We start from the raw sequence: 12,003 nt of genomic DNA, 5'->3' as shown, positions 1-12,003 counted from the left end.
GGGTATAGGTTCTTGTGAAAAGACCATACAACCCAATATACGTTTAGTGAGGGGGTGTACCGAAAAGGAGCTCAATAAGTTTTGGGAGAGAGAAGTAAAGTGAGCACTAAAAAGGGTCATTTAGGACAAATATATGCAATGAGATCCGATCACTCGCCGAGGGGATCCAGACCCAGCAAGGGTAAAGTGAAATGATGAGGGAAATTTATGCCGTGCAATCGATATGCAATGGAAGACAATGTGATAAGATGTTGAACTGCAACATTTAGCCACTGCAAATACGCAATTTGCGTCTCAGATTACAGCAGTCCCTGAAAGGAGCCAACAAAAAACAATAACTTCAGACTCTCCATGATCCAAGTACCCCTTGTGTCAAATGTAGATCCTACTTCATCAGGTAGATAAAGAGGCAAAAACTCTTGAAGCCCCAATGACAAGATCTAACAAATAGAACTTCGCTTCACTACACACACAACCTGAAATGAAGTTGCTGCCAAGAGGATTAAACATGCAGCCGATCAGCAAAAAGAAAAAAGAAGGATGAGAAACAAAAAGGAGTGAATGTTTAACCATATGGACCAACCTTCTAAACTTTCTGCACTTTAGTAGTAGTAGTAGTAGTAGTAGTAGTAAGCTCCTTTGGCTTCCCAGCTTTGCCATATTCCACTTCCTGCAGCGACATCAGAAAGATGCAACATGTAACCTTTGTCCATTGAAATAAGCATCTCACTGATTTGGTCCAAGTAATAAATGATCAGATTTTACTCAATGTGGAGCAACAAGTGGGTCAAAAAATACAACTCCACAGCCACAGGGCGTCTGAGTGACACCCCTTGAAAAATTGCTTCCGCATATGCATGGAGGTATGATTTGGACACACAAGGGCTGATAACCCTGAAGAACACATTCATAAAGTCGATAAAAAAAAGAATCCTAGATGGGAAACTAGTAACCCTATTCTTATATCAAATAATATTTACACTGTAAATCATATCCAGCATTCTTCTAAATTGCAGCTACAGAACCTAAGTTCAATGGGGCAGATAGAACCGTGGGGCATGGGGTGTGTGACAGTGGAAGTTAGACCGGAACTGAATGCACACATGCATTCATCACTAGATATAGCTAATCCAGTTGCAAAAGCCATAAGAATGTGTTAGCATACCATGCCTTACAATGCTCTAAGTGCCAAGAGATACAATAAAGGGCACCATTGAATATATTTTCATATACCCATTTCCGCTAATCTAAGCAACAATTTTCTTTAAGCCTTGACAATATTAAAATAGCTAGGTTTGAGGATGATTTTATTTTGAAACAGAAATGCTGCACCATATTCCCTCCCATCCACAGAAATAAATAGTTTATAGCATCTACAACCGCAACTCACAAATGTGACCCCCCATACGTCACAGTGCCCGGATGCGTCCGCGGACAGCACCCGGTCACCCCTCAAATGTCCGCGTCCACAGCCGTCCCCCTCATACGAAAACCCCCAATTCCATACAATCTTCATGCAAAGTTCAAACCAGCATACACATTTCATCTAGATCAACACACATAGCATTGGAGAGTTCTCATACATGCCATCGGACTACCAAAAATTGGCATGTTCTACTAGCTATAAACTATGGCTATGGAGGAAGTTCACCCACGGCCGCCCTTGCCCTTGCCCTTGCCCTCTTCGTCGCATAAGTAGCGATCGAAGATGCACTATGGGTCAAGTTAGATCTACTCTTTGGAGGGGAAGGCCGTGCCCGGGTTTGCTCCAATGCGAGAGCACGCCGTCTGGGCTTGCCGCTTTGCCAGGATGCGGGCATGGAGGGCATCAGCGCTCTTGTCCTTTGAGGCATGGCACAACTTCTCCATCGTACAGCAGGCACGCCGCTCCTTGACGCATCAGTGGTCATGCCGTATGACGGTGTTGACCTTGGACTCGGAGCCCGACGTCACGGGGGCGAGGCTCCACCACAAGGGTTGTGTTGCCAGCCCGGAGCCGTCCGGTTAGGCGCGCCGGTACCTCCAGCCGCTGCTCGTCGCCTCCGGTTCTGCCGCGGTCATGCGCCCCAAGCTGCCGGATACAAGCCCCACTTGCGCGGATGCAATGGATTCCCACCAAGTGACTCTGATGGCGGAGCACGGGTTTCCTCCCGAGAACAGCGGACAGCCAGCTGGACAGCCAACTCTCTTCCTTGCATGGGACGAGGTCCCAGTCGACGGATCCGGAGTTGCCGGACTCAGATCCGTTGCCCGTCGGATCCAGAGTTGCCGGACTCAGATCCGCTGCCCGCCATGCTGGAGAGGAGCTGGGGGAAGCGGATTGGAAGTGGAGTCGAGTGGCTAGGGTTTGGTCCGGGATGCAGCTAGGGGCGCATATTTGTGGGTTTAGGGTGGGCCAGTCTGACGTGGCGAACGCGACCGGGTCTCCCCGTATCCGTCCCACATATGGGCGAACGAGACTTGCCTGCTCCCCGCGCATGCGCCCATCGATGCTCCCGCATATGTGGCTTGATTTGATTGGAACAAAATAAGGCCCGGCCCCACCCCCTTAAAATCAGGGGGGAAAGGAAAAAAGAAAAAATGACTCTGGCTATCGATATCTTTTTAAACATTTATACTGTGTCTTGCCTTCAAAGTATTATAGTAACGGAGACTTTAAGTATATTACATTACAACTTACCCTTTTGAACTGGAGGGCATAGTAACACTATCTCCACGGTAAAAGGTTCAACAAATCCTTTCTGAATATTATATTTGTAACGACCTAAGGCTTCTACCAATTCGCTATATCACTATTGTAACATGATGACATCTCCTACAATTAGAAATGCTTCAACCATTACAAAATCTAACGCCAACCACCTTCAACCCCAAATTGTATTATGAATGTGAAATTATGCAATATATAGGCCAAATTATGAAATGACTTAAGTATAGATACACTAATTACACATCAAGTATGGTACCAAAGACAACTATTTTCAACTGTAGTAACACGCTAGTAGTATTATGCTTGTTTCTCTCCAATTCCCAATCACAACTCCTATCACTCTAGTGCCATTTCTGCGTTTGAACATATGTTCAAGGTTAAAGGGTAGAATTAGATTAATGACATGAGCACTTGAATGATGCAAATAACATAACAGCAAAGACAAGGTCTGTTATTTCACCTGCTTGCCAGTGATGATTGTCAAGAATAAACATAAGGCGGACACAAGTATGCTGAGAGGCTATAATCAATTCAAACAGCCGGTGCACTCAAAGCTAGAACAAGGGAACAACTTTACAAAAGCTTCAAAGTATGCTACTCTAGACATATGACAAGCCTAGTGCACATTTTGTGCCCAGGGAAATTCTTCATCACTTCTATAGGAGCTAAAAGGTGTGATTAGGCATCTATTCTTGCCTTGTGTTTCTATCTTCCTTTTCCAGCTTTACAGATACTATAACAAGATGAGATTGACTTTAGTTTTGCAGTAGGCACTAGGAACCAGCACTACCTAATCAACACTTGAACCTCAACTGATAACAAGAGCAGCGCAACCACAAATGCAATTCACCCACCAAATCTTCATCACAATAATTATCATAATTATAAAGACTGCAAAATTAGTATGAAACTCTAATCTCAAATTGTTCTCACATGCAGTTGCAGATCCATTTAAGAACATGAATGAAAAAGGGAACCAAGTGGACACGCATGGAATCCGATTCCTCAAAGCTAGAGGGAAACTGCAGAGGAGAAGTCGAAAAGCACGAACCTTGCCGGTGGTATCGTAGTAGTCGTTGAGAGCCCACTGGTACTTGGACTGATCCAATCCGAACCAGTTGGCGACGTACTCGTCCAGGCTCGTGTGCGCTGCGGCAACCCAGAAGAATCCCGCGCATCAGAACCCGCAATCCAGGAAATGTGAAGAGAAAACTCAGATGCAATTGAGTTGACGAAAATGTTTTTCCCCATCACCTTCCTGCACGCGCGCAACGGCGTCCCATAAGAAGCCGAACGCCGATCCGTCGTGCTTGCCCCCCGCAGAAGCCTTTCCGTACTGCGGCGGGGGCACCTGCACAGGAGGCAGGGACACCTTCACGGGTGGTGGAGGGGACGAGAACTTGACCGGCGGCGCGGGTGGGCTAGCGCTCTTCTGCGGCGGAGGCGGTGCCGTGCCCGTGCGGGAGTTAGGGGTGGAGAAGTCCGGCCTTGGGGAGTCGGACGGGCGCGAGGAGCGCGGGGTGCTGGCCGGCGACGGCGGCGTGATGAAGACGGTGAGGTTGCCGGCCCTCCCTATCATGGGCATCGGCGGCGAAGTTGAAGGCGAAGGCGAAGGCGCAGGCGAGGATCCCATTTGAACGGAGGCGGAGAGAGAGCTAGAGCTAGGAGGCCGGGAGAGAGGGGACTCCCGTGGGAAAGGCCGAGACGCCATTGCAGACAATGGCAGTGGAGCTTTTGTTGGCAGTGGAGTAGGGAGTAGTAAAATGTTGGCCCGCATCTCTTTTGTTTTATCCTTTTCTCCCAATTAATTTTTAATTAAACAACGCGCGCTGGTCCATACGAGCGAGCACGCCGCGTTTTCTGAGACCTCGTGCACTGTGATTGAGCAGAAATGTTCTGCTTGGAGTAAACCGCGTCGTGATTCATGCACATATGTGCGCTCGAAAATAAGTAGGTAAAAAAAGACGGATAATGTTTTGTATGCTGTGAATTTTTTTTCATGATAATATGTGTCCCATTCACATCATAACGAACAAAGTACATGTCACGTAAAAATTGACATGACAAAACTGAAAAGATAGTAGAACATCTCTGAGCTTACACCAACGCCCGTCACCTGTCTCTGGCACCACCACAGCAATCACCAAAGAAAAGAATAACGAATTACCTCCTCACCCGAGCTCGACGCAGCTCCATCGCTGATATGCAGCTTTGTGGACCTACAAGGTGGCTCACCAAAAGTGAAGCCCTTGCCGTTGAACGAATCAGACCGGGGCAACCCCCGGACACGCCATCGAACTCCAGATGTGGCACCCCACCACGACTAAAACACCGAAGAAGGAAACCATATCTGCCATCTACGAACCACGAGCCCAGCACATGCTCCGTCTTCCAGATATCGTCGATGCAGACCACAATCTGCACCCCCTCTTTGACTACCTCCCAAGCTCCGCGCCGACGCTGGAGCAAACGTCGTTGCAACAACAAAGCCCGAAGACACAGGTCCACCACGAGGATGCCGCCGCCGCCACGCCATCCTTGCTTGAACAGACTGGTTTCCAAATCCATCCCCAACCATAGGACTAATGGCCTCGTCGGGAAAGGATCCAAAGAATCTTTATTCAGCGCTCTCATCGTTGCCGCCGAAGCAAAAACAATAAACAATCTAAAAATCTAGACTACGAGGGAGTAAAAAGTAATCCACACGCGTGGATCCGACGACCCCCTTACCACCGACGACCGAGGTCGTCGGCGGAGGGGAGCCGCCGGAGAACGGCTTTGGAAGATTGGCCTCCCTGGCGGCGGCTAGGGTTCCAGCTGCACGGATGAGAGGAACTGCGTTCCCAAACAAACAGCCCGTATCGTATCGATTGATTGTGCTGTGAATTCCTGCGAATAAATCTAATATACATGTCAGGTGTTGTACAGATACATCATACATACTGTTGTATTATCATGTTCTTGCTATCTTTTTGTATGCTTTCTGTTCATCTGCTTCCTCCTGTTTCTGCATTCTTAATATGTTTTTCCTTTTGTCCATCCACACTATTCTTCTATACTCTCAAATTACCCTCGAATCCGATCCTTCCTACTGCGTTGGCGTTCACATAATTAGGGTTTTGTTCGATGCTTCACTACTGTGTGTATTGTTTCCACTAGTAATATGAGATCTTTTTGAACTGAGTTTGATGGATTGAAGTTATAGTTCGACAAGTAATTTCCTCTTTTACTGCTTAATCGACATTCCCTGTCTTATCTTTCTACTTGCCCTCATATTCGTGCAGATTAGCGGACCTCGGGTCATCAGATGAAACCTCTTCTTTACCATCCGTTCTGCCTCACATATGTGAAAAAGATTTGGATGTTACTGTACTTCATTCGTCACACGATTCTGCATCGGCAAGTGAGGAACATGCTTTTTTCTGAAGGGAATTCTTTCACAGATCCATAGATTTAGATTCGTAGATCTGTTCTTTCTGATGATTTGTTGATCATGCAATTGTCCAATTCTTTCTAACACAACGATGAATATACTAGGTGTTTACTAATCGTTTATTTGTTGATCGTCAAGTCACGTCATTCGATACTTGTTACTTAAGTTTTTTTTTCCTTGTTGTGTACTGCAGCTTTCATAGTCTTATGCATTCTGGTGTGACTGCTTATTGTGATATCGATTCTGGCCTAGACAAAATGTCTTCGATCTCTACTATCAATGCGCCCGTGCCTTCAACTTCCTTTGATATATTGATATGTCTTCCATGTATCTATAATTTTTTATTGTTTCATGCTATTATATTATCAATTTTATATGCTTTATATTTAATTTTATATTATTTTTGATACTAACCTATTAACTCAGTGCCTAGTGTCAATTCTTATTTTTACCTATTTTAATGTTTTGCAGAAAAACAGTATTAAACGAAGTCCAAACAAGATGAAGCTTTACGGTGATTTTTTCTAGACCAGAAGGGGCCCTATAAAATTCGGGAGGAGGCCAGAAGATGTACGGGAGAGCCACAAGCTCACACGGCACACCCCGAGGTGGGCACCATGTGAGCTTGTGGGGCTCACGTACCTTCTTTGACCTAATTCCACTTCTGTAAATTCCCGTAAACCCCAAAACCACCAGAGAGACACACGAAACAATTATTCTGCCGCTGCAAGCTTCTGTTCTTCCGCGATCCCATTTGGAGGCCTTTTCCGGTACTCTGTCGGAGGGGGGGGGGGTCGATCGCGGAGGGCATCTACATCAACCTTGCCGCACCTCCGATGATGTGTGAGTAGTTTATCACATGCCTACGGGTTGTAGGAATGGAGTATGTCTACCAGAGAGGGGTGAATGGGAGTTTTAAAATTTCTTCAAAAATCTCGGAACCCAGCAGCGGAACGAATGAAACAGACTACAGCGAGCTAATTCTAAGTACCGAATGTAAACTAAACATGCAAGAAGAGAGAACTCATGAAGGAAAACATGTCGAATATAAAAACGGGTAAAGGAGATAACCAGTGGTGCTCGATGGCGACTGGATATTTATTCGACCAGTTCATCCTTTTGCACAAGGACTACATCTGCTTGGAGGGGTTGTGACTTAACACGGAAGATAAACTCTCTTCACCCTATTCTCCTCGACAATGGTTCGTCAACCAATGCCGATTACTCGTGGTATATACTTGAGGCGGTCTCCAAACCTTCAGACTTCTTCTTCAAGAACCACAATCACTCTTGGTCTATGAAGAAATTGGCACCTAACCGTCTAGAGAGTTTGCAGATCTCAAGAGTAATAGGCGGAGCGTACTGGACTTAGATTCGAGTGATGCTAATGTGACGCCCCGAGTCCGACGCGCCAGGTGTCTTCCAGTTATTCGTTGTTGTTGCCTTGTCTTTTGCTTGCATGTCGCATCTTGCCATGTTATCATGTGCATTGCATCATCATGTTTTTCAAAACTTGCATTCGTCCGGGTTTCCCAGTTCTTTCCGTTGCCCGTTCTGAGCCCAGACACACTTGCACGCGCCCGCGGCATGTCCGAGATATTATTTTGTAAGTGGCCAGAAAATGTTCTCGGAATGGGATGAAAGTTGGCATAGGGTGTTGTTTTGTTGTCAGTAGGCCGCCTGCCAAGTTTTCATCGCATTCAGAGTCCGTTTGATAGCCCAACCGGTAATCTATAGCGGCGATATAGCCGGTCTTTTCGTCGGACGTTTTCGGTCTCCGAAAACTGTTGCGGGTCTCTCTCTCTCTCTCTCTTCTCTCCCGCAGCCCTCGGGCTTCTACACAGTCACAACCAACCCCTCCTGAGCCCCCTTGCATCAGTGCATCGAACCCCTCTTATTCTTATCTCCACCTCATTTTTTTTGTTCCATGCACATACCAGCAACAATTCATCAAGTTCACCCAAGTTTCTATCCCATCCAAACATCTCCTTTTCCCTTTCTTTCAACTATTTCTCTAGTGGCATTTTCTGCTCTAGATTAATGTTCACTATATTTCTACATTCCCTACACCCTGCCGACAACCTCTCTTTCAAATTTTCAGCTCTTTTGGACTTGATTTGGTTGGAATCAAAATTGCCTCAAGTTTGAATCTAATTCAAACTTGCGATAATTTTCTTTCTCTAAAAATGCCCAAACTAGTTATTTCAAACAGTGCATAATTTTAGCGTCTTGGGGATATTCTTACATCTCTCATGCCCCTCCCCTAACTCCCTGGGCTTTCCTTGGTATTTTACTGCCTAGTAAAAGTAGTTTAAAGAAAAGAAATGGGAGAAGGGAGAGAGAGCAGCGGCCCAACTTTCAGCGCATCCCAGCACTAGGCCACCTTAGCCCAGCTGGCCTACCTATGCCCAACCTCCCCTTAGCCTAGCCGCACCTACGGCCAACCCTAGCCTGAAACACTTGCAGCCTCTCCTCCCCCTTGTCTCAATCCTCTCCTCCCTCCTTGCGCCGTCAGGACGTGAGGCAGAGAGGAGCGCCACACCTCTTCTCGTTCCCTCGCGCTCGACCTCCTCCATCTCGCATGACCAGCACCGGCCTCGTCCTCCTCCCTCACGCACGTCGTCGCTGAAGGAAATATGCCCTAGAGGCAATAATAAAATTATTATTTATTTCCTTATATCATGATAAATGTTTATTATTCATGCTAGAATTGTATTAACCGGAAACGTAATACTTGTGTGAATACATAGACAAACAAAGTGTCACTAGTATGCCTCTACTTGACTAGCTCGTTAATCAAAGATGGTTATGTTTCCTAACCATAGACATGAGTTGTCATTTGATTAACGGGATCACATCATTAGGAGAATGATGTGATTGACATGACCCATTCCATTAGCTTAGCACCCGATCGTTTAGTATGTTTCTATTGCTTTCTTCATGACTTATACATGTTCCAATGACTATGAGATTATGCAACTCCCGTTTACCGGAGGACACTTTGTGTGCTACCAAACATCACAATGTAACTGGGTGATTATAAAGGTGCTCTACAGGTGTCTCCAAAGGTACATGTTGGGTTGACGTATTTCGAGATTAGGATTTGTCGCTCCGATTGTCGGAGAGGTATCTCTGGGCCCTCTCAATAATACACATCACTTAAGCCTTGCAAGCAATGCAACTAATAAGTTAGTTGCAAGATGATGTATTACGGAACGAGTAAAGAGACTTGCCGGTAACGAGACTGAACTAGGTATTGAGATACCGACGATCGAATCTCGGGCAAGTAACATACCAATGACAAAGGGAACAACGTATGTTGTTATGCGGTCTGACCGATAAAGATCTTCGTACAATATGTAGGAGCCAATATGAGCATCCAGGTTCCGCTATTGGTTATTGACCGGAGACGTGTCTCGGTCATGTCTACATTGTTCTTGAACCCGTAGGGTCCGCACGCTTAACGTTACGATGACAGTTTCATTATGAGTTTATATATTTTGATGTGCCGAAGGTTGTTCGGAGTCCCGGAACCCCCCGGGAGGTATATGGACCTTATTGGGCCTTAGTGGAAAGGAGGGGAAAGGAGCAAGGGAGGGGGCGCCCCCCCCAAGCCCAATCTGAATTGGGAGGGGGGCCGCCCCCTTTCCTTCCTTCCTCCCTCCTTCGTCTTCCTTCCCTCTCCTACTCCTAATAGGAAAAAGGGGAGTCCTACTCCCGGTGGGAGTTGGACTCCCTCCCTTGGGCGCGCCACCTTCCTTGGCCGGCCCCCTCCTCCACTCCTTTATATACGGGGGCAGGGTGGCACCCTAGAGATAATAGTTGATCTCTTAGCCGTGTGCGGTGCCCCCCTCCACCATAATCCTCGATAATATTGTAGCGGTGCTTAGGTGAAGCCCTGCGACGGTAGAACATCAAGATCGTCACCACGCCGTCGTGCTGACGGAACTCATCCCCGACACTTTGCTGGATCGGAGTCCGGGGATCCTCATCGAGCTGAACGTGTGCAAAAACTCGGAGGTGTCGTAGTTTCGGTGCTTGATCGGTCGGGCCATGAAGACGTACGACTACATCAACCGCGTTGTAATAACGCTTCCGCTTCGGTCTACGAGGGTACGTAGACAACACTCTCCCCTGTCGTTGCTGTGCATCACCATGGTCTTGCGTGTGTGTATGAATTTTTTCCAAATTACTACGTTCCCCATCAGTGGCATCTAAGCCTAGGTTTTATGTGTTGATGTTATATGCACGAAGTAGAACACAAGTGAGTTTGTGGGCGATATAATTCATACTGGCTTACAGCATGTCATACTTTTGGTTTCGGCGGTATTGTTGGATGAAGCGGCCGGACCGACATTAACGCGTACGCTTACGCGAGACTGGTTCTACCCGACGTGCTTGCACAGGTGGCTGGCGGGTGTCAGTTTCTCAACCTTTAGTTGACCGAGTGTGGCTACGCCGGTCCTTGCGAAGGTTAAAATAGCACCAACTTGCAAACTATCGTTGTGGTTTTTGATGCGTAGGTAAGATTGGTTCTTGCTAAGCCCGTAGCAGCCACGTAAAAACTTGCAACAACAAAGTAGAGGACGTCTAACTTTTTTTGCAGGGCATGTTGTGATGTTGATATGGTCAAGACATGAATGCTAAATTTATTGTATGAGATGATCATGTTTTGTACCAGTTATCGGCAACTGCAGGAGCCATATGGTTGTCGCTTTATTGTATGCAATGCAATCGCCTGTAATGCTTTACTTTATCACTAAGCGGTAGCGATAGTCGTAGAAGCATAAGATTGGCGAGACGACAACGATGCTACGATGGAGATCAAGGTGTCGCGCCGGTGACGATGGTGATCATGATGATGCTTCGGAGATGGAGATCACAAGCACAAGATGATGATGGCCATATCATATCACTTATATTGATTGCATGTGATGTTTATCTTTTATGCATCTTATCTTGCTTTGATTGACGGTAGCATTTTAATATGATCTCTCACTAAATTTCAAGATAAAAGTGTTCTCCCTGAGTATGCACCGTTGCCAAAGTTCGTCGTGCCCAGACACCACGTGATGATCGGGTGTGATAAGCTCTACGTCCATTTACAACGGGTGCAAGCCAGTTTTGCACACGCAGAATACTCAGGTTAAACTTGACGAGCCTAGCATATGCAGATATGTTCTCGGAACACTGAGACCGAAAGGTCGAGCGTGTATCATATAGTAGATATAATCAACATAGTGATGTTCACCATTGAAAACTACTCCATTTCACGTGATGATCGGTTATGGTTTAGTTGATTTGGATCACGTGATCACTTGGAAGATTAGAGGGATGTCTATCTATGTGGGAGTTGTTAAGTAATATGATTAATTGAACTTAAATTTATCATGAACTTAGTACCTGATAGTATCTTGCTTTTCTATGTTAATTGTTGATAGATGGCCCGTGCTATTGTTCCGTTTAATTTTAATGTGTTCCTTGAGAAAGCAAAGTTGAAAGATGATGGTAGCAATTACACGGACTAGGTCCGTAACTTGAGGATTATCCTCATTGCTGCACAGAAAAATTACGTCTTGGAAGCACCGCTGGGTGCCAGGCCTACTGCTGATGCAACTGACGACGTTAAGAACGTCTGGCAGAGCAAAGCTGATGACTACTCGATAGTTCAATGTGCCATGCTTTACGGCTTAGAACCGGGACTTCAACGACGTTTTGAACGTCATGGAGCATATGAGATGTTCCAGGAGTTGAAGTTAATATTTCAAGCAAATGCCCGGATTGAGAGATATGAAGTCTCCAATAAGTTCTATAGCTGCAAGATGGAGGAGAACAGTTCTGTCAGTGAGCATATACTCAA

General features: G+C 46.1%; 1 protein-coding gene across 2 annotated transcripts; it reads right to left on the bottom strand.

Moving 5' to 3' along the window:
- Positions 1 to 244: 244 nt before the first annotated feature.
- LOC125536731 (leucine-rich repeat extensin-like protein 3) lies at positions 245 to 4,477 on the bottom strand. 2 transcript variants are annotated; one of them, XM_048699975.1, is made up of 4 exons: positions 3,965 to 4,477; positions 3,762 to 3,859; positions 584 to 670; positions 245 to 490 (listed from the first exon to the last, which is right to left on the bottom strand). In XM_048699975.1, the coding sequence occupies exons 1-3, from the start codon at positions 4,419 to 4,421 to the stop codon at positions 587 to 589; spliced, it is 639 nt and encodes a 212-aa protein (XP_048555932.1). In that variant the 5' UTR covers positions 4,422 to 4,477; the 3' UTR covers positions 245 to 490; positions 584 to 586. The 2 variants fall into 2 exon arrangements, with proteins under 2 accessions (XP_048555932.1, XP_048555933.1); XM_048699976.1 differs by having other exon boundaries at positions 245 to 476.
- Positions 4,478 to 12,003: the final 7,526 nt, after the last annotated feature.

The sequence above is a fragment of the Triticum urartu genome, chromosome 2 (assembly GCF_003073215.2).
Source record: "Triticum urartu cultivar G1812 chromosome 2, Tu2.1, whole genome shotgun sequence".
NCBI classification, from domain to species: Eukaryota; Viridiplantae; Streptophyta; class Magnoliopsida; order Poales; family Poaceae; genus Triticum; species Triticum urartu.
This window is presented reverse-complemented; position numbering and strand designations above follow the sequence as displayed.